Genomic DNA, 23,748 nt, shown 5'->3' on the forward strand with positions numbered 1-23,748 from the left:
CCTTCTGGCTTTTAGAAGCTTCATGATTAGTCTAAGAGTTGATATACATATGAAATATAAATTAAATTTTGAAAGGTTTGGCAAATTCTGGAGAATGTTTGCAAAATCAGCATTAATTGATTGCTGACTGTAAGCCAAGTATACTAGTATCTTCCCATGCATTGTCTCAAAATAATTCTGACAATAACCTTATAAGGCAGATTTTTTTTATTATCCCTATTATATAAAGGGTGATATTGAGGCTTGGAGAGATTAAATAATTTGCCCGAAGCCCCACTGATAAATGGTGGCAAGATTTAAATAACATACTGAAATTGTTGTTTCTAAAGGAAGGTGTGGAACAGAAATCTCATCTTCAACTTTGATGTTAGAGAAGATAAAGTGTCTGTGTGCCATTTGTCTTAAACTCTGCCTTAAAAAATTAAACTGGAGAAGTGAATCACAGCTTTGATTGGGCAAAGACATTCATGTAAGAATATTCCTCCTTTCTGGTCATATCATTATTAATTCATTTGGGGCATATGGCTCTTAGCTGTGCTCTGTAAATGCTGCCACATTGGTGACGTGTGAGTGATTCTTTTCTTCCTGCTGTGAGGTGTTACTCTTCCATTCCAGAGAGGGGAGAGCATCAGTAACAACTGCTTCCCGGTGCGGCTGTATTTGTGATAAATTTTAAGCCAGTTGGTCAGGTCCCATATCCACGTAATTTATTCATTGATTGTTGCAGATGTTGTTGAGTACCAGTGCTGGTCACATATTTGGAAAAACATAAACAAAAACTGGCCCCAGGAAAGAGATCCATTTTCCCAGAACTTCTAGTAACTTATCTATTTATCTATTATTCTCTTGTTCAAAAATCATTCAGCTTTCATGGTCTTCCAGACAGCTAGACAGCAAGCTAGGAGACTGGTGTACAGAGATGAAAGGCATGGCCACCTGTCCTCAAGCATTTGCAATCTAGCAGCACAGAAAGTTGCCTCAAGAATCACAGGAGCTGTGATGAGTACCATGATCTGTACAGGGAATTACAGGAACACAAAAGAGAGCCAATGAAAGCCAGGAGGGGTGAGAGGTTTTGGCTTCCTGATGGAACTAACTCTATCTGTGGCTAGGTCATAAAGGATCATGCAAATTTTCTTAAGAGGAAAAAAGTAGAAATTCTAGAAAGATGACAAGCATATGCAAAGGCTCAGAGGCGTGAAAGGAGGAGCTGTAAGTTTGAGGAGTTATAAGTAATTGAGCATGGCAACAGGGTACATTTGGAGAAATGATGGGAGATGGGCCGAAAAGACTTTTGAATGAAAAAAACCTGAATGTTTTCTTCAGTATATTGGAGGCAAATATCTTTGTTTTGAATTAAAGTGGAGATTCTGTGTTTCTTACTTTTCTTTCAAATATTAATAACGTTTTCAATATTTCCAACTTTTTTTACTTATAAAATGGCACAATGTAAAATAATTTTATTTTTCTTGTAGTTTCCGAGGAAGACAAAGGATTTGGACCAATTTTTGAAGAGCAGCCAATAAACACCATTTATCCAGAGGAATCACTGGAAGGAAAAGTTTCACTAAACTGTAGGGCACGAGCCAGCCCTTTTCCCGTTTACAAGTAATGCACCTCACTGTTCTTCTCGGAATTGAGTGTCAGGCTAATGATCACAGATCAGCATCTATGACCCTGTACTAATAAAGATATAATGTAAAACATTCTACAAATTCTATCGACATGAACAAAAATATTATCAAGCTATTAAAAAAAGATAGCCCAAAATAGACAGCAGGTTTGCTTAAATATATGCAAATTATTCACTTACTATTTTCTGCAAAGATTATGCTAGTGGCATTTGACATTATCCACTTACAGATTGTCTAATGGAGATCATGCCTTTAAGCATGCAAATGGTTATATGAACATCTTGCATAATTTAAATATACACATTTGAGGATAAGATGTTTTTGTATGCATTGGCCCAGATAACTTGTAACTACAGAGATGGATGACTTTCTATCTTAACTACATTTGAAGAATTTGCATACATAATTCTAGAAAGCTTTTCTCAATAATCTCAAATCTATATTCCAGACAACACAGAAAATTTCCTAAATATTTCTACCTATTGCATAATCTATATAAATAAGTTTATTTCTGTTTTTCTGGGTTACATACTTATGTTATCAAAAATAACTTTATTAAAAGCAACAATAGGCTTTCCTGCTTCAAATGGTTCAGAAAAGTATACTAACAGTTTCTATTCTGATACAAAGACTAAGATTCAAAAATTAGCCACATGCCAATGCATTAGAATTTCACCTGTGAAATGGTTCCTTGAAGACAAAGCAAGTGATTGATGGAGAAATTCGGGGCTCTAGTATGTTGATGTCACCTGACTTAATTGAAGGTTGTCACTCAACAATGTTAATTTTAATAGTAGACTATTTTTTTTTCCTGGAGAGGAAAATAACTTTCTATTGTTATAAAAAGTTGTTATCAAAGAGACTATCCCCTTCCCCCCATTTAATTCTAAGTGTACTAATTTTCTCTTGCCTCTGGCTATAATTACAAAGTTATTCTTAAACTAAAATATGACTTTAGATACAAAATCACCAACCCTTTGAAATTATTTTTACTGTTTCAACTTCACTAATGGGAGTGCAACATAAGTAGGTATTTTATTAATTATGTATAATATATTTGTTCTGAAAATATTTGATGGGCTAGACTTATTTCCACCCTTAAGCCATTTACACCGTGACATCACTGGACATGGAATAGTATAACTAATAGGATCTGTAGAGGAGATCTAATCCAAGATAATTTTACAGGAGAGAAAGCTGAGTCCTGAACAAGCAAATTATCTTAATCAAAAGGTAGTAAATCAAAGATCCAGACTGAAACACAGGTTTTATGACTTCCAAAGAAGTATATAATTTTTTCAGTATTTATCTATCTATATAGATTGATAGAATCTCAAAAGCTATTTCAGTGATGCTTATTCTGTGACACTCTGTCATAGACATTCACACATGAGACCTCGGCTACTCAGCTTCCAGGCTGGAATGGAGCCAATAAAGCAAAGAGGTTATTCACAGATAGTGTTTGCAAAGCATGGGAAGGGCCATGTGTCTTGCTGCTACCTCTCTCCTCACCTCACAGAGACAGTAAGAAGCAAAGCTTTGCTTGGCAAATACATCACATGCTCTCTCTCATAGGTGGCAGCAATGCTGAAATTCCCAGTTTGAGTTTGGCTTGACTATTAAAAATTAATGTAGAGAACTGGAGAAGACAAGTAGAGGTTTAATCTTGCAATAAATGCAGCCTGCATTTGACAGAAAAAAAAAGAAAAAGAAAAGGAAAAAATTCAGCTCATGATGTAGCTAGTCTGATGGAAAAGAACTCTTAAAGTTTTTATAATTTACTTAATATTCAATGCAAGCCATACTAACCTTGGTAATCATGCAATTTGTCATTCACACAGTAGTTTTATATTTGTAGCATGTTCTGTGATAATGTGATATGCATGGAAACATACTGAGAGGTACAGCAGGAAACCCTACCTCCCACTTATCAACAGTGGGGCTTTCATTATCTTACCTCATGCCCAAAGAAAAGAGCACTACAATAAAAACTGTATTTAAAGCAGTGTAGAAAGGATTGCAACAATAATGTATGTTTCTAAAAACAGGCCAGTGAATTTATCCAAACACAGCAAAACTTAATCCTTATATAATATCATAGGCAGAATCAGATCCAGGGGTAGGAAGTCAAGGCAATAAACAAAATTTTGGAGTCAACATAACGTGGGGAAAAAATCTCAACAATTGGAACTGTGCAACAAGGAAAACCACTGCTTTGACAAGTGCTAAGCAACTTGATGCTAGATGATTCGGGCAGGGACTATATTGCCATCAGGCTGGGGGAAGAGTGGACTTTTTCATTGGGTTGGAATTGGGTAGGTTTTAAAAATACAAAAGCATGGTTTTCCATGCTCGCTTTTCAATGACCTCCTACACCGTAAAAATTATAACTAAAAATATTCCAGTAACTTTGATGTAATAATAGATATTTTAAAATCATCAGGACTTTTTGGCATGATTCTTACCCTAATCGGAAATATGCCAGGGTGATGTGCCAGTGATGTGGGCACAGGACACTACTTGAACTGCTTGACTATGGCTCCTTTCTTATGGCATTCCTGGGGACATGGAACATTAGAGGTTGAACCCTAATGGAGAATGATGATGAAGTCACGCAGGGGGTGATCTTAATTGACAACTGTTTTCTACATGCATTCTTTTTATCATCTTACCACCAAAGTTAGATCTCTGTTTCTAGACAATTTATTTATAACACAATCCTCACCAATTAACAATCTGATTATCTGCAACACTTCTCACCTACATTGTTATGAGATTATGTAGTGGGGGGAAAATCCCTTTACCAGAAATAATCCCTGAATAATAAGAAAACATACAAGTAACCATTAACTCTAGGCTGAGGAAAAATCTGGTTTTACTTGTATATTCATGGCTTGGGATCTAAAGACCCAACTGTCTTCTCTCATTTTTGCATTGTGTGATCGACCTCTAGTGGTCAGCATATGCCATTTCTGAGAAGAACCTTGATTTCGGTTCATTTTATTGAAAATTATTGATATATCAAATCAGATATTGATGTTTTATATTTTTATTTCTGGTAGAGAAATGCTCTTAGAATTTTATACAATGTATGAATCTAAGTAGTGCAAAGGTAGTTATCAATTACAACCCATGTATGTATGCTAGGAAATCAATTTATGGAGCAAAACTCAACAAAGTATTTGACACTTGGCATGTTTCATGAAATAAAGAGGAAATGTATCATTCACTTTAACATCCACCTGTCTGTACCTGAGCTAAATTATAAATCATGATCCCAGAGACTTGGAATTATAGGGAATGAATCTCACCCTGAATCATATTCTTTTTTTTTTTTTTTTGATCCTTTGTAACTGGTTTATTTCACTTAGCATAATGTCCTCAAGATTAAGCTATGCTATATTGCATATGTCAGAAATTTTCTTCTTTTATAAGGCTAAATAATATTCTGTTTTATGTATATACCACATTTTGCTAATCCATTTATCTGTGGGCTGCTTCCACATTTTGGCTATTTTGAATAATGCTGCCATGAACATGGGAGTACAAGTACATCTTTGATACCCTGATTTCAATTCTTTTGGGTATATACAAAAAAGTAGAATGGCTGGATCATACAGTAATTCTATTTTTAATTTTTTGAGGAACCACCATACTGCTTTCCACAGCAAATGTAGCATTTTCAGCCCCACCAACAGTGTATAAGGGTTCCAATTTCTCCATACCTTCACCAACACTTATTTTGTGATATTTTTAATAGTAATAATCCTAGTGGGAATGAGATGGTCTGTCATTGTAGTTTTGATTTGCATTTCCCTAATGATTAGTGATGTTGAACATATTTTCATGAGCTTATTGGCAATTTGTATGTCTTCTTTGGAGAAGTGTCTATTTAAGTTCTTTGCCCACTTTTTGAATTTTGGGGTTGTTTGATTTTTGTTGCTGTTTTTGAGTGTTAGGAGTTTTTGTATATTTTGGATATTAATCATCTGACTTCACATGGACCTGTACCCAAATTATTTTAGAGCTATGTTAGCCCAGTATAATTTCTAGGCCTCATGACCTTTGTTGTGACATTTGTATCTTTTTCTCCTAGATGGAGAATGAATAATGGGGATGTTGATCTGACAAGTGATCGATACAGCATGGTAGGAGGAAACCTGGTTATCAACAACCCTGACAAACAGAAAGATGCTGGAATATACTACTGTTTAGCATCAAATAACTATGGGATGGTCAGAAGCACTGAAGCAACCCTGAGCTTTGGATGTGAGTAACTGTAACTTAAAACAATGGGCAAGTGTATGTAGGTGAAGTAAAATTAGATATTTTAATTATTGATAAAAATCTACATAAACTAGAGTGATAATTCTGTGATGGTCAACTCTCTTGGATGTTTTTCTTTTATTAAAATCCTTTTACTTACTTCTCCCAATGAAAATAGAAATGTACCTCATCATTTTAACAAAAGTACTCACTGTGTGGGATGTTAAAGAAGACACGTTTGCTCCATGCACATAGGTTGCAGACTGTTGGTAGTGAGAGAAGTCATACATATGTGAAAGTATTAAGTTAAAATGCATAGATTGTGTTGTGAACTTCAGAATAGATACTAATAAATGTCACTGTAAGAGTTCAGCAAGAAGAGAAAAAAGAAGAAAGGATAGTGAGAGGAAGCCATGATAGATGATGTGGGTCTTCAAGATTGTGTGGCAAAGAGAGCAAAGTGACATGAGAGTTTTATGAATGCATTTGATATACTGAAAGATAATGTTGTATAATAAATGAAGGCTATGGTCTGAGGATTTTGAATGAATCATTAAAAATGAGCACTAGTGGAAATGGTAAGCCATGCAGTCTCAATGGGGCCAGTATCACCGTCAGGGGGTGAAAATTGGTTCTTAGAGGAAGAAAACATCTTAGGTATTCCAACACAAAAGATCAATCCTACCTGACAATACCTTATTCCTTAGTGTTTAATTTTTCCTAGTAGAAATAAATTAAATTTTGTCTTAATTATTTATTTTAAATCTAAATGAAAATTTTCTTTTTATTGGGGCCAGTAATGAAAAACATTTTGAAAAACACTGTGCTAAGTTAGAAGTTGTTCCGAAAGAAAATTGAGCATTGGGAGATGAATTGGACCAGGTGGTCTTCAGACATGATTTTATAAAGTCAGCATGTAAGTCTTTTGTAAAAAGGATTATAGGATGAAAATGATTTTGTAATAAGTCCTACATGGTAGTGATTATCAGGAGGGAGGGAGACAAGATCAGAAAGAGCAGTAAAATTAAATTAGTGCAGTGAAAGTGGAAATGTAAATAATATATACTGACTACGAGGAAAGAATTAACAAGTTGCATTGCCCTGAAGGAAAGAAGATCCTAAATATTTTTTTCAAGCAAAGTCTAGTCAAAGGGCAGAAACATTCTGCTCACATTAAACATGGAAAGGGAGCAAGAAAAACCAATTTCAAGCATGAAAGCATTAAATGATTGTTTCACATGTAGAGGTTATAGTGACATTAAGTTATCTAAGTTGAAATGTCAAGTAAGCATTTGAGGTTAGGGATGGCATTTGAGTAAGATATCAGGACTAGAGACGTAGATTTGAAGGATCATCTGCAAAAAGGGAACAATTAGAATTGATGTGTTTTTGGAAGTATATAGTATATTGAGAGAAGTTAAAATTAGATGTTATAACTTGGGTACTGATCATAGATAAAAAACAGGAGGAGAAGTGGACTGAAACAGAATGAATTCCAGCAAAACATGAAGAATCAAAAGAGTATCAAGGAATCAAGCCAAATGTGAGTTCTAAAACAAAGAAAAAAGTAAAGGAAATTAGAACTGAGGCAAACCCAGAATTTGAAATGGAGCAAGAGATTGGTCACTTTCAGGTTCCCAAACGAGGGTCCTGCCTTTTACCCTTATGCTTTCCTGATATCCAGGTCCTTCCTTGGGAAGAGAAATACCCTTCAAGTAAGTCTATTCCTCTTCCTAACTTTGCTTGGCAGATCTCTTGTTTTGTCAGATTTCATTATATTTCCAGATACTCTTACTGAGACTCTCTCTAAATCTGAAACAAAAGGCTTTATTTAGGCTATTTATAATCTTCAGGGTGGTCAAAATTCTTATACAAGCTGCTACCAACATGTGTCGGCTTCGAGCCCATACATAACTTTTCAATAGTGTGCACAAATCCTGGTGCATAAAAATGAGGAGTCGACTTTCATAGGCTTCACCAAACCAACTGAGAGGTGCTGTTGCTGAAAGATAAAATTTAATGGATGTCTCTTTCCATTGACCAGAGAGTGAGTGTTTTCTTTTTTTTTCTTTTGTAATTAGATCTTGATCCTTTCCCACCTGAGGAACGTCCTGAGGTCAAAGTAAAAGAAGGGAAAGGAATGGTGCTTCTCTGTGACCCTCCCTACCATTTTCCAGGTAAACTTCATGCTTCTGACGATAAGACTCTATAGAGTAAAATGAGCAAATTTCCATTTTCCTAGTAATAATTCCATATTATTAATTATTTTATTAGCCTAATAATCATGGCTCATTATTAATTAAATGAGACTCAATATTTGCATGATCTTGTACCACTTACTAATGGTTGTAGAGGCTTTCTATATTGGCTCATTAATTGCTTAGCCCTAATCCCAAGGATCTCTAATCATTTCAGTTTATAAACATATATGTGATGGATTATGTCCTCCTTAAAGTTCCCATTATATAGGGAAATGATGATAGATTTTCTAGAAATTATTCCTGAACTAGAAAACTACCAAGGAATAATGTATAAATTGATTATTTTCTTAACACTTTAACATCTACAAAATACTGTGAACTGTAACTAAACACTAGAAAGGGATAAAGACGTAATAAATTATTAATCTCTTCAGGGGCACCAATCTGCTGGAATAATTGTCCAGTTCAAATAGTGGGCTAAATTGAGTGTCATCTGTCATGAGATTCAACTTGGAATATGTGGTTTTCCTAATGTGATATGGCTAAGATAAAAGCTTCCTAAGTGCAAATTAAAAGATAAACACTTCGTGTACTTCCACCATTTTTCACTTGTTTAATTTATCAAATATCTCCTTGAGATAATATATGAATATCACTTTCAACAATAAAAATGTTTTTTATTCCTATAGTTCTAATATTATGTCATAAATTTGACTTTAAATATCTCCACAGAGAATGAAACATAACAAGCTATAGAAATGATTTTGTATGGAATACATCAATCCAATGTGTGTGTGTACACATACAAACACATGTATTTTGCTCAAAATTATACATATATATTCTATGAAAATTATATATTTTTATATTTATTTATAGTTTTGGTTGTTAATATGGAAAATATTGGTAATTTTCTCCATAATAAGAGGAAGATGATTACTTGATAAGTATAAGAGGAACGTATAAAATTCAAAACATTGTAACAACCTTTCAACCAGAGAAGTCTTTTTCCTGAGGAACTGTTGAAACTATGGGGAAAAAAACCCTCTCATTTTCAAAACGTTTCCCACAATGTAATAACTATAAATAACCAATGACTACATTTGACCATATTCCATATTGGATGGACTTCATTCCATCACTCATTGACTCAGCAAATCTCTTGTGAGCATTTGCTGTGCCACAGGCACTATTGATGCCACAGAAATGCCTCAGTGGAATGAAACAGGAAAAGCTACCAGCCCTTAGAGACCTTCTACTGGGAGAGACAGACAATATAAAAGACAAATAGCTAAAAGACATAGTATGTTAGATATTGATAGATAGGCGCTAGGGAGAAAAAATAATGCAGGGAAGGGGGAAGGACAAATATTGAGGAGATGGTTGCACTATTAGGAAGAGCGTTACTGAGAAGGAAACTTTGAATAAAGACCTGAAGGAAATGAAGGAGCTAACAGGACTCGTACCTGAGAGAAGGACATGCCAGGCAGATGAGGCAGCAAGATCAAAGGTCTGGGGTGGGACTGTGGAGGACCAGGGGAGCCAGAGTGGATGCCACAGAGTGAATAATGCAGAGGGTGGTAAGAATGAAACAAAAGAGGTACAAGAGCCGTATTGTGGAGACCTTTTAGTTCATAGCAATCACTTTGACTTTTATTAAATACTTTGAGTGGGACTTACATTGGAGGGCTTTGAGTAGAGGACTCACATGACGGGACTTAAGTTGTAAAAAGATGACTCTGACTACAGCTTTAAGAAAGGACTTAGAGAGGGCAAAGGTAGAAACAGAAGGCCAATTAGGAGGTATTTCAATAATTTTGGACCAGAGTGGTGGCCGTGGAGGTGGGAACATAAATCTGGATATATTCTAAATAAACAGAATATATTCAATTCTATATAGAACTCTGGATATGTTTTGGTTAAATTCTAGATATATTTTGAAGGAGAAGCCAAAAGTACTTGTTGGTTGACTTTATATGAGGTCTAAGAGAAATAGAAGAATCAAGGTGGCATCAAAGATTTTGTCATGAGCTTCCAAAAGAATGAAGTTGTCATTACTTCAGCTGAAGGAATAGGTGTGGAAATGTTAAATAAAAGTGTCTGTTAAACTTCCAAATGAAGTCCAATTGGCAGTCCTATGTGGTGTGCAGCTCAGGGGTGATGTCTGAACTGAAAATATCAATTTGTTAGTCATCATCATATAAATTATTTTCAAAGCTATGGATCACCTGTGATTACCTAGGAAATTAGAATAGTTAAAAAATGGGAAGAAGGGGCCTAAGGAAGGAAGGGGGCTCTGAAATTTATCTAAGATAAGTCTTGCTCTCCATCTCTGTGGCATCTCAACCACTGTGCTGAGTGAAGAATTTCATGGACCAGGACAAGGTTAGTAGAAGCTTACATTCATTAAGCCAAAAGAGTGACCCACCTCTTCATCCCAACAAAAATACATGTATTCACATGGAAAAAACAAACACTAAGTTGATTATAAATGAGTCCAAGAAACATCATTAATCACAGAATAAAATCTGAATATCTCATCTCCTTCTGTCAGTTTATGTTATTAGCAGCTATATGATATCTGTAAACATTAGACAAGCCAGCGTCAACCATAGATATTTGCTTCAAAGCCATAATGTATTATGTGTATGTATGTGTACTGTTTTACTATCTCTGTACCATATCTCTCCTTCCTCCTTAATGCAGTTACATTAAAGTTTTATGCTTTGCAGCTTAGAAGTTCATTGGTTTTAGGATGCAAAGGAATCTGTCTTTGGGCTCTCAATCTCTAAGAATATCACATATGCAATTATTTGCAGTTGTCAATCCTTATAGTTGTCAAGCCCTATTGTTCTAGTTGGTGATCTTGGATTCAGTCCTTACTATGACATGTCTACATCTTAATTTCCTCCTTTCAAATTTGTGCCACCTACTACATAGAGCATGTTATCAGCTTTGAATTTAACAATGTATTTGAAAATAGTAAAATGGATATGTAGTTTCAGTGGTTTAGTAATAAAGTATTAATAAAGTAAATAAAATATATCTTAGTACATGGATTTGGATGCTCTATAGTTCCTTACAAAGGGGATAATTCTGAACTGCTTTACTTATCAAGAGCAATCACAAATGCATTTCAATACAAATGATTACTCAGTTTTATAATAATATCTGATATACAACTGCTTGCCTAATATATACGTAGCACAGAGTAAGTGCTCAACAAATATCTGAGAAATGAGGGAGGGAGAGAGTAAAAGAGTAAGTTTGCCCATTAAATTGAGTGTAGGGGTTAATTTTCTTTAAAAGGTAAATTTACTTATTTAGATTTCGTTTTATTATATTGTAATAAATAATTCATAAATGCGTAAGACTTTTTAAACTTTTAGACTCTCAAAAATGAAAAGATAATACTTTATTTTCTGCTAAATTTTGTCAGTATAACCATCAAAAATTGACATACTGCATCTCACAAAATATAAATCATATCTTTGTATGTTGCAAGAAAGAGAATGGAGAAAAAATCCATCATTTGAAGCTTGGGTACTGTGGATAAAATACAAAATACTGAATAATAGGCACATGTAAGAATTTTTAAAAAGATAACAAAGTGGGAGTATGCTTAAGAAAAATAAAGCCCAGGATATTAAATATGATCCTGAATGAATCTCAGTCAGCATAAAAATAGACAGGAATGGGAGACCAGGATAGGGAACACATTAGCTCACAATAAAACTTGGTATAAATTTCTTTCTGAATGTGTTTAATATATAGTTTACTGCTGTGGTCCCCAACACCTGGGCCATGGGCCGGTAATGATCTGTGGCCTATTAGGAACCAGGCTGCATAGCAGGAGGTGAGTGACAATTGAGCAAGTGAAGCTTCATTTGTATTTACAGCTGCTCCCCATCACTCACATCATTGCATGAGCTCCGCCTCCTGTCAGATCAGCAGTGGCAATAGATTCTCTTAGGAGCATGAACCCTACTATAAACTGCATGCAAGGGATATAGGTTGTGTGCTTCTTACAAGAATCTAATGCCTAATGATGTGAGGTGGAGCTGAGATGGTGATACTAGCACTGGGGAGTGGCTGCAAATACAGATTATCATTAGCAGAGAGATTTGACTGCACAATAAATATGATGCACTTGAATCATCCCAAAACCATCCACCACCCAGTCCATGGAAAAATTGTCTTCCATGAAACTGGTCCCTGGTGCCAAAAAGGTTGGGGACTGTTGGTTTACAGTGTCAAATCACTGATCAGAAGCTGTGATGATTTTTATAAATACAGGTACATTCTGTTCTGTTGAGGTTAATTTTTATAAAGGCCAAAGAATCTTCTAAAAAGTTTGGAAGTTATTACTCCAAGACACACTAAAGTACTTCAAGTATATTTCAAGGAGAAATATACATTATTTAGCAAGGTTTGATAAGTGATGTAGTTCAAAATAAAACAATGAAACTAGCCAAATGCACTGTAGTTGGCTAAAACAAATTTCTGCTGTAATATGTGTGGTCCAGACTCCCCTGGGGCAAAGGGAAGAAGTCTTACATATCTATTGATAAAAGCAACATTTCTTAAACATGTGCTGGCACTTAGTCTTCCTGAAAAATTAATTTTATAGTAATTTATTATCTAATCCAGTCTATAGGGGTGGGAGGAAAACAGATGATGGCTTTTTCAAAGATGGTTGATTTTGTCATCTGCATGGGGCAAGGAAAGACACAAAGAAGAAGGTAATTTACCAAAGAAGGTAAAATCTGTTGAGTCCTTGAGAGACCTGGGTCAGAGATTAGCTCCTGATTGCCAAAATGGAATTCCATTCTTAAGTTAGAGAGGCAGGATGAGTGTTAGTAACAGTTACGGTGCAGCTTATTTTGGTGATGGTGGGATGGGGAAGGAGGTTAGAACATGAGTTCTGCCTCCCTGTTGCTGTATGACCTCAAGCAAGTCACTTAAACCTAACTAGCCAGGCCTTGGCTCCCGTATTTAAAAATGACAATAGCAATTCTTACCTTTGTTGTAATGACTTGATAGCTTTTAACATATTGTGTTTTTTATTTTTTTTCCTAGTAAATGACCTTATGGATAGGTTAAAATTTGTTAGATAAATTTAGATTAGTTATGTTACAAGTCCCAAAGGCGCAAAGACCACATATATCTTGTTTGGTGACACAGAGAAGGTACTCAGTTGTTGTAAAATAAATAAACTAGAGGATCTAAATTGGGCATTAAGTCAGTCAAACCAATTGCGTTAGAGTTCAAAACTTACGCTCATGCTAACATCACCACAATAACTTCTCTGACTTAGCTTTCAGCCCTTAAAAGTTAAAATATCACCACTTATTCTTCTTCACACATCTCTGATGAGTGGCACAAAGAAAAATGTCTTAAATTTTAGAGAAACCAAATAATAGAGTGACTGATTAGCCTGATAAAAGTCATATCTAGAATTAAAACTTACATCCCTGTATTCATACAACCATTGACCTTCAGACTATTCTGAAGATGTTTTTGTGGGTGGTATCTTTAAAACATTGTATGTTATAAAATTCCTTTTTTTTTTTTGTAAGGAAATGCACACAACTTTTCTGACTTTTTTGGTTTTTGTTATTTTTGGAATTTAATTATTACTAGAAATCACTACAAAATAATTATTTTCACTTTAACTGAGAATGGGGAAAATCATTTCAGAAACAGAAAAGTCCAGTCTTCTTTAACATTTATTATAAATATCAATTCCGATGAAAGACTACATAATACTTCTTTCTTAATATGATACTTCTTTACTCCTTGCCTGATCCCAGGAAGCCATAATTTCAGAAATATTAGCAGCCCTCTAAATTTCTTCCTGTCCTAATTATTCTGTGATCCTAAATCAGCATAAAGATAACAAATTAAAATAATTCAATCTTCTGTAGATATAATTGTCTAGAATGACATATGTTAATGTAACTCTGAGGTGGAGGCTGATTATGGTGGTTTAATTTCTTTCCTCTTTTTAACTTTACCTGTATTTTCTATTTTTTTAAAATGACTATATGCTACTTCTATAATATAAATACAATATAATGAAAAAACAAAATAATATAATCATCTTTTCTGTTTTTTCTGATGTTGTATATTGTTGGAGAAAATTGCATGGCTCAACTAAATATAACGCCCAGATTACTGTTGCCAATCACACAGGGCTTGCACAGTGTGCATTTCTTTTAGTTTCTTTCAGACATTGCTCCTTCACATTCTTCTTTGGCAGTTTTACTAGTCACATTGAGTTCCCTGAAGCAAAATAGTGGTTTGTCACGATTATTTCATTCTTAAAAGAAGCCAGAGTACTGTTAAATCTTGGCTTTCCACCATTTTAAATCTAAAATCCTATCTAACCTGACCTAGGGAGATTCCCACTTATACTCCTACTAGTAGCAGTTGTCTTCACATGGTCAAGATATTTTAATGGGAATCATTATTTTGTGATGTAGGGTTATGCCTTACTCAGAGTTTCATCTTGTGTGTTTGTTGAATGACTACTAGGAAGTCATTCGTTAAAGCAGAGAGAAGAGATAGGAATAGAAAACTATAGGAAAAATAGGAAATTAAGGAGGAAATTCAACTTTTTGGTTTAACTAGCTAGTGTGTTAAGCCAAGGGAATTTCCTGTGTTTGAGAGTTGCCATATGATACATTTCCTAATATTTAAGAAAATCAGTAACATGCTTTTCCTTGTTTATGTGATTTTCTCTTTTTAATGTGACCACAACAGGTTATGTAAGCTCATTTCTAATCTATAATTTAAAATAGGTGTACACAAAAGAAAAATAGATAAAGCCACAGTACAATAAGTCATCTTGATTTTATTTATAAAATGCAGTAGGTTAGAACGATCATGGGCTTTGGAATTATTAGACCTGGATTCAAAATCCCAATTCTACTAAATTATCATGAAGTTCTAAGCAAGTTATGTAACCTCTTCAAGTTTCACTACATCAATGAAATGGGAGCAAGAATATTAATAGTTCATAATATAATAGAGACAGATAAATAGATATGAACACTTAGTATGATGATTATATTCATGTAAATTATGGTAGCTAATAGAAAATTTGTACTGTTTGGCTTTCTTCAAATGTTTGGTCTACAATAACCTCTATTAGATCATGTGATAGCTTGTTACTAGGAAACAAAATCTTTGCTTTTGGAGAAGAACTTAATATTTAGTAGACAATATTTTCTTCTAGATGATCTTAGCTACCGCTGGCTTCTAAATGAATTTCCTGTATTCATCACAATGGATAAACGAAGATTTGTGTCTCAGACAAATGGCAATCTCTACATTGCAAATGTTGAGTCTTCTGACAAAGGCAATTATTCCTGCTTTGTTTCCAGTCCTTCTATTACAAAGAGTGTGTTCAGCAAATTTATTCCACTTATTCCAATACCTGAACGTAAGTATTTTATTTGTTACACCTAGTTTTCACAAGGTTGTCTACTTATGGTATACTTATAACAATGAGAAGGAAGAAACAGCCAATGGGGAGACTAGCTGGGTTCTCAGGAAGGACAATATAGAGATTATACACTTTGAAGGGGGCCAAAGGCTTGGTCCAGAGCTTTTTGAATTGAGAAGACTCATCTAATAAAATTGCCATAAGAAGGTTGAGTTCAGATTAGTTGCCTCTAGCTCAGGAAACACACATAGAACTGATTCATTGGTCAAGTGCTAGTATATTGGTTAGGTTACAACAGGAATCCCTGGCATTTGCTTTTGGTTTCATGGCCAGTCCTACTTACTAAGTTCATGAAGAAAGCAAATGATTAGCTCAAGACAAACAATAGTGATTGTAGAATTGGGAAAAAAAAATTCTGGTTGATTTTTTTTTTATATATTTTAAAGGAACTGTTGACATGATACAGGTAAGTAAATAGATTGCCTTTTCTACTCTGCATAATTAGCATAGGGTGCTACCACAGCGATGCCATATTGCATGACTACTGCCCTTTCTAAAATACACTTCTGCATAAGAGAATCATATCACAGTATATTTGCTGACTTTACATTATTTGTATCCCAGTCCTACTGCTACATTACTATCAGTGAGTTTAAGCTTCTGAGGGATACCACCTTCTGATTGACAGACTTAGGTTTGGTTCCTGCCTCCATCAGTAAATATAGGATGTGACAATGGGGGAAATGCCATAGTACCACCCAGATTCCACTTTTACATGTCTCTGCAAGTAGCACTCACATAATTGGTAGTCAATAAATATTGTTGACTTTCTGGCTCGTTTTTCTCTCAGTCTTAGGAGATACTCTCACCTCCTCCTTCACAAAGTGAAAAGGTGCCATTGTGTAAAATTTCCCTTGATTTCTTTCCTACTCTCCCCTAGAAATATATATGCAGTTCAGTGTTTCTATTTATTTTCTTCCTTCCTGTCTCAGCAGAAGAAATATTTCTCTTCCTGCTCAAGCTCATTCCTCTAGTTGCTCTGGTCACAACCAACTTGATTCCATTAGAGACTTCACTACATCATTTGTTTTCTTTCTTTTCTAAATCTTCAAATTCTACCCCACCTCATTTTCTCTGCATATTCTTTTGTATTCAATACAAACAATCTTGAATAATCACAGCTCCCTAATTGTTAAATCCAAAAAACACTTTTCAGTCCCTGTTCTGTTTGAACTTTGACATGGTCTCTTCTGCTGCTTATGAACTTTGCCTTCTTTACCTAATTTTCTCAACTCTTCATCTATCTGCCTCTCTGACAAATTCTACACAGTATGCTTCACTAGGCAGTCTTCTTGTTATTTATTTCTAGTGTTTCCCTAGATATTGCCAGCCACTTACACATTTTCACCAGTAGCCCTAAGCAGGTGACTTCAAATTTTGTGTGTTTAGACCTTAATTCTACCTATATCCTGGACTTGTCCCCCACAAAAGGCTCTCAAGGATATTAAGCTCAAAGTGTTCCAAATACATCTGTCATCTCCCAACAAAACCTCCTCTTCTTTGGGTGTTCTTCATCTTATTTAGCAACACCATTTTATTTCCACTAACTCAAAATAGCATTTTTTTTTTAATCATCAACTCCTTTCTTTCCCTGATCTTCAGGATAGCTAATCAAATGGTTCTTAATTAGTAGGTAAGCACCTAGGAAGTTTTGGGGGAAACAGGGAACCCAGAGATGCTGATTTGACAGGACTGGGATGTGACCCAGGAATCTACAAGGTTAACAACCATCCCAGGTGATTCTGATAATTGGGTCTTTGAGAAACATTGATACAAGGAGCAGCCCTGTTGATTCTGCCTCTGAAGTTCAATCTGTATCTGTTGTTTCCTTTCTGTTTTCACTGTGGCTGTAGCCTAGTGTCTGCCCTCACCTGTTTTGCCTGAATTAATGAAACAGCCTCCGTTAGATCTTTTTAGATCTTGGGATCTATATTTCTCCTTTCCATGTTTCATCCTTTAAAACTGCCAACAAAGTCTTCTACTTAAATCTAAAGTAAGGTCCCTATTTGTTTCTTACCAAGTCCCACTGGTAGTTGCCCATTGAGGAAATTAGTCTAAAAATCTTTAATATGTTTTCAGTCCTTTTAGATTGTGTGTTCAAGTTTACCTTCAACTACGTATACTTACGTGGCATTTGATTTCCTAGACCTTTTTTAATTCTTTGCACATTCCCGAAGCTTTGTCATAATATGCTATTTCCTCAGCCTGAACTGGTCTAATTCAAATGCCATCTTTGGCTGAGATTCCTATAGCACTTACATACTTCTAACTATCCTCCTTGGCAGTCATTCTTTCAGAGTACATATTTTGTTTTGCTTTATGTATCAAATTATTGCACATCTATTTGTGTTTTTAGCATTATACAGTGTAAAGTACATACTCATGTTGTGATCCTAAACAATGTATTTTACCTTTCTGAGCCTGTTTTCTCCTGTAAGATTGAGAGATTTACACATTTTTTCAAGATTGATATGCTAAATAAATGAAATAAAGTATTTTGATGAGTGCAGTGTTGTTTGAATAAATATTTTCCTTCTATCCCTCCCTTCTTCCCTTTTTTCAACTTGCTTCCCCTTTGCTTTAATCTCTGTGGACATCTCTTTCTTCCTCTTTTCTTGCTTTGACTTACTTTTCTGCTTTTTTCTTTTCTTTATCCTTCGTTTCTTTTTGTCTTTTTCTACCTTTCTGAGCCCCGTACAGCACCGATTACAATGTTTACACATATTTGATGCTCCCTAATGACTTCTTGAAGTTTTTTGGTGAATTGGGTCAGAGCGGTTATGCAGCTGTCAGAATGAGCCAGTGTTATTGAAATGCTTGATGAGTTATACTATATACATAAATATGTACTGCGTATAAATAAACAAGTGTATGCATTGTGCCTCGACCAGTACCCACACCAAGAAAAGTATTCCGTATTGAAGCAGTTCTAATCCTATAGAAATCACAATATTAAAAAGAACACTATTGTGCTTAATAATTAGTGAATGTTTGTGCTTCTCCTAATATTAGGAACAACAAAACCATATCCTGCTGATATCGTAGTTCAGTTCAAGGACATATATGCATTGATGGGCCAAAATGTGACTTTAGAGTGTTTTGCGCTTGGAAAGTAAGTATACTTAAACTTTTCATTAACATATATAGAAAGATATTAATTTTGGACCATTGTAGGAAATAATTGCTTTAACTATTTAGCTATAAACATAAAGTAATTTTCTTTTAAGAGTTGTGGAGCTTTAGCACTTGTATTTTCTGCTTAAAGTCCTGTTCCTGATATCCGATGGCGGAAGGTCCTAGAACCAATGCCAAGCACTGCTGAGATCAGCACTTCTGGAGCTGTCCTCAAGATCTTCAATATCCAGCTAGAAGATGAAGGCTTATATGAATGTGAGGCTGAGAACATTAGAGGAAAGGATAAACATCAGGCAAGAATTTATGTTCAAGGTAGGTATATTATTTTGAGTTTATATAAATTTCTTATTTAGAGCCATTTCCATACTTCAAAAGCAACTATATAATGATTAATAGTTTTAAAGGCAGTGGTAATTATGGCATCATGCAGAAGGATGAAATATTTATTGTATGTCTAATTAAGTTACAACTATGAATTATAGAATTATAATTATTCCTTTGGTATTATAATTAAGAGCAATGAATTCATGGTAGCATTCTTGCTAATTTTCAGAACATACAGTTAATGTAGCTTGTTCACTCCCTTTATCATCTCTTTTTTTAATGCCTTTTTATTTATAGAAAAAAATATGTGTTACGACTTATTTTAGGCCAGTAGTCTGCAAACTTTAATGTGCATAAAAATCACCTGGAGGGCTTGTTAAAACACATGTTGCTGGGCCACACTCTCAGAATTTTTGATTCAGAAGGTCTACTAGTGGCTCATGAATTTGTATTTCTAACAGGTTCCTAGGAGATGCTAATAATATTGGTTCTGGAACCACACTTTGAGAGCAACTGGTGCAAGGAATTGCTTTTCTTTGACAAAATTATCTTGGCACAAGCCTTTGATTTTCACACATTAAAAGAAACTTACATCTGGGAAGACATAATTTTTTCAGGCCACACTGGAAACTGTTCAGAATGAAATAATCTCTGTAATGTTCCAAAAGATGAATCTTGCAGGTCACAACTGAATAAACATCTAGGGCTTCAGCAAGATTATTGATTTTTAATTTGGCTACTGCCCCATTTCTCTTCTTTCTGTCTTTCCTAAAAAGTAATAAAAATCTCGACAGATTCATCCACACTCTCTGAAAGTGTTGTCAACATCTTCAACTTTTCTTCTCTCTTAAATGCACCACAATTTGATTTTCATCTCCATCTCTCCACTGAAACCTTTCTTCTCATGGTCACCAGCAAGACCCTAAAGCTGACAGTCAATTCTCAGTTTTATCTTGTCTGCTCCAACAGCCCTAGTGGCCGTAGTTGGTTCCTCCTTCCTCCATGATCCACTTTCTGTACTTGGCGTCTAGAACCCACACTTTATTAGTTTCCTGTACACCCCTCTCATTCTCCCTTGTTGTCTCCTCTAATTCCATCCCTTTCTAACATTGGAATGAGCAGGGTTCGGTCTTTGAACCTCTTGTTTATTTTGGTCACCCCATTTATGATCCCATCCATGATCATGGCTTTGCACACACTCTGTACCCTGAAAACTCTAACCTAGACAATTCCTCTGAGCTTCAGACTTGCACATCATGTACCCCAGTAACATTAACTTGATACAATCAGGTGTACATGCAATGGACTCCTGAGAGGAAGAAAATTCTGCTAAAGATCCCTTAAATTTTTGAAGTAAAACTACCACTTTATATCAGGTTTCTAAAGCTTATAGATCTGTTTTTATCAACACATTAAGGAAACTACACTACCCATTCTCAGTAGAGTAGACCTCTGGCTTGTCTAATATCTCATGCCTCAGAGGAACGAAGGTAATAGAACAGGTATTTATTTGAGGTCATTTAAGGGAACTATTATTTTTCCTTTACTAATGAGGCATACTAAGTTTTATTTTCAGATCTAAGGAAATCGCCGAAAGATTACATAATTAAACTCTATAGAGAATGTGTCAAGCAGATTCAATTATTTATTCTTCTCATTGGTAATGTCACATGTCTGTGTCACCCATGTGAGGCCAAGGCAGGAAAGGTGCTGATATTCTTATATTATGTATTGCTAAAGATTGTGTACAGAATAAAACCTTTATCAATTAACATATTCAACAATATTCGACTTTTAAAAATTATCTCCATATAACATAAACAAATATAATGATAAGTGAAAAAGTACTGTTTTTATATGCTATAAAAATATATAGAGAGATGTTTTCATATACATACATGTTAAATACTTTCTATAAGATTTGCATATTACCTTTGTCATAAAATAAATACAAGTTCTCATTTTAAAAGAAAATTAAAGAAAATGTCACTCTCCACTCAGGATTCTCTCCTCCTACCTCCTTCTTATATTAATTTATTTATCTACATCTATTTGGACTACTTAGACAACTGAAATACTCAAACGGACCATCAGATTGTTAATTTGTTTGTTCTTTAGAAGTATTTTTTTCTTTTGGGGAAATTTCTAGCATTTTCCCATTTTCCCAGATTTTTCTTTAGGTACCAAGTAGAGCAGTTCAAATAATGAGAGTGAGATCAATTTTACTAAAGCATGGGTTTCACCAACCATAGCTACTATATACAGTTTGTATGGAAAGAGTATTTAGGTGCCCAAGTCATTTTTCTAGTCCTACAGTAAGATGTTACAGTGGCCACTAGCTGAAAGTTTCATCAAAATGAATATAATGTATACCTGAGGGAGTGGGAAAATAATCTGAATCTTTATCCAAAAGGTTAAGAGATGATGCTTTAATGAATTGAGATATAATTCTTTAAAACTTCAGCTGTCATTTTGACAGATTTGAAAGGTTTATATTATGAACAAAAAAATCAATTATTTTAGTGCTAATCGTGAATTCATTTTTCAACAAAACATGGTTTACAAATAGAAAAATAATTACTAACTGAGTTACAGTTACCTCATGCTGTAATCATGTAGGGTTTTCAAAGGATACAGACCTATGTGAATTCAATTTTAATGGCTCTAACATTGATTTCAGGGCACATACAATATCTGATGTATTTTCCAGAATAAGGTTAACTAAATGTAAAATTTATACTGTTGAGATTATGATGGATGTTGAGACTCACATTTAACATTTATAATTTTCCTTGCTTTTTAGCATTTCCTGAGTGGGTAGAGCATATCAATGACACAGAAGTGGACATAGGCAGTGATCTCTACTGGCCTTGTGTGGCCACAGGGAAGCCCATCCCCACAATCCGATGGCTGAAAAATGGGTATGCGGTACGTATGTTCAAGTGCTTTGCTGGTCCTGAGTCCATGTTCAAGCAACATTTCAGGGTGGTCCTGGGATAAACTTAGCAGAAAAGCCAATAGAGTGAGGGTACTTGGGCCCTAAAATATAAAAGCTTCCCCCCAAAAAAGCAAACAAGAAACTGAACATAAAGTATCTTCTTTCAGTTTAAACAACTTCCTGTAATCTTACTCTACCTTCTCTCTTTCTCTCCTTATTTTTTCCTTTGTTCCACTTTTCCACCCTCTTCCCACTCATCCATCTCCACTACCTGATACTGTCCTCTTTTTCTTGCCACTATTGTCCTGAACCCCACAGACACAGAGGTAAGAGTGAAGCTCTAAGTCCTACCTTTAGCCCTGGGGACAAGTAGCAGCAGTGGGACCCTTCTCTACTTCCCACTGTAATCTCCCAGCTGGTCCAAGAGGGGAAAGGTGGACTCTCAGCTCTGTAGGATGAATAGAACAAGAGCCTTTGGGCATGGTAAGTGGGTTTTACTTCCCCTTGCCATGAAATCCCACTTGACTCATCTTAGCTTACAGTGGGGGCAGGTAAACATAGTGTATCTAAATTAAAAAACAAACAAGCCCAAACCTAAATGAAAGCATTTCTATGAACATTTATTGAGAATATGTATTTCACTTTTATTCTTTTCAGTATCATAAAGGGGAATTGAGACTATATGATGTGACTTTTGAAAATGCTGGAATGTATCAGTGCATAGCTGAAAACACACACGGAGCCATTTACGCAAATGCTGAGCTGAAGATCTTGGGTCAGTATCATTGCTAATTTCTATTAAACATTCATCAAGAAACAATATATAAAAAAGATGATAGCATATTCATAGATCACATGTGATTTTACATTACTTTCTTTAATTGCCAAAGTTAAAAACTTTTTATATATGCAGACTGGAATGGAAGAGTATTATTTTTCTTGTCATTGAAGAACATTTAAGTAGAGAAAAAGTAACTCTTTAAAATTTCTTTATGTTGGCTGAAAATTCAAATTACATATTTCATGAAATTGCATCCTTTTATATTTATCTAAGAAGATGAACTCTATAATAAATTTGAGGCAACATGGAATAAAATGCTTTTTAACATATTTTAAATGACATGGGAAAATTTACACTTGTCAATTTTGAAAAGTCTTGTCATCTGCTATGCCATGGCAGCTAAACACTGCCTACACAATCACATAACAGTAAGACTGATGCTAAAACGCTACATGTGATCTAACCTCAGATGAGTCTTTAGAACTTCTGGGGCATTCTCAGTTCCTGGGTCCCACACCCTACAGGTGCTCTCCAACACCCTTGAGACATTCCTCAAGTCTCTCATCTCATCCTGACTCCTGCTTTCATATTGTCTCTTTATTCTCCATGAAAACTGAGACCCTTTGGTATAAAGTATTTTAACTTTCCATCCCTCACTCAATGCTATATCTTCATTACACTTGTCTTTTCAATACTGTTTATCCAGAGGAGGAAGTGTTTCTTCTATCCAAAATTGAAACAATCCCCTTACCTCTTTGCCCTATATTCATTCATTTTCATTTCCCCTGATATTTGATATCAACCAGCTATCAACACAGCTTCCTCCGTGTGTGTGTGTGTGTGTGTGTGTGTGCATGCGTGTGTGTGTGTGTGTGTGTGTGTACACATTCCTTCCAGCTGCCTCTCCATTTGGTCCTGTTTTATTCTTGAACTCTCATTTCTTGTCTTTGGTGACTCCA

At 35.1% G+C, this 23,748-nt stretch overlaps 1 protein-coding gene across 7 annotated transcripts in view; it reads left to right on the plus strand.

Annotated features, from left to right (window-relative positions):
- Positions 1 to 23,748, plus strand: part of CNTN1 (contactin 1) — a 340,010-nt gene that overhangs the window by 200,995 nt on the left and 115,267 nt on the right. For all 7 annotated transcript variants that reach the window (XM_076007181.1, XM_076007180.1, XM_076007183.1 and 4 more), the window contains 8 exons: positions 1,476 to 1,608; positions 5,731 to 5,903; positions 7,982 to 8,077; positions 15,342 to 15,548; positions 18,624 to 18,723; positions 18,877 to 19,058; positions 21,874 to 21,998; positions 22,666 to 22,783. In XM_076007181.1, the coding sequence (XP_075863296.1) occupies positions 1,476 to 1,608; positions 5,731 to 5,903; positions 7,982 to 8,077; positions 15,342 to 15,548; positions 18,624 to 18,723; positions 18,877 to 19,058; positions 21,874 to 21,998; positions 22,666 to 22,783 (1,134 nt within the window). The remainder of the gene's footprint in view (positions 1 to 1,475; positions 1,609 to 5,730; positions 5,904 to 7,981; positions 8,078 to 15,341; positions 15,549 to 18,623; positions 18,724 to 18,876; positions 19,059 to 21,873; positions 21,999 to 22,665; positions 22,784 to 23,748) is intronic.

This window comes from Microcebus murinus, chromosome 10, assembly GCF_040939455.1.
Source record: "Microcebus murinus isolate Inina chromosome 10, M.murinus_Inina_mat1.0, whole genome shotgun sequence".
NCBI lineage: Eukaryota > Metazoa > Chordata > Mammalia > Primates > Cheirogaleidae > Microcebus > Microcebus murinus.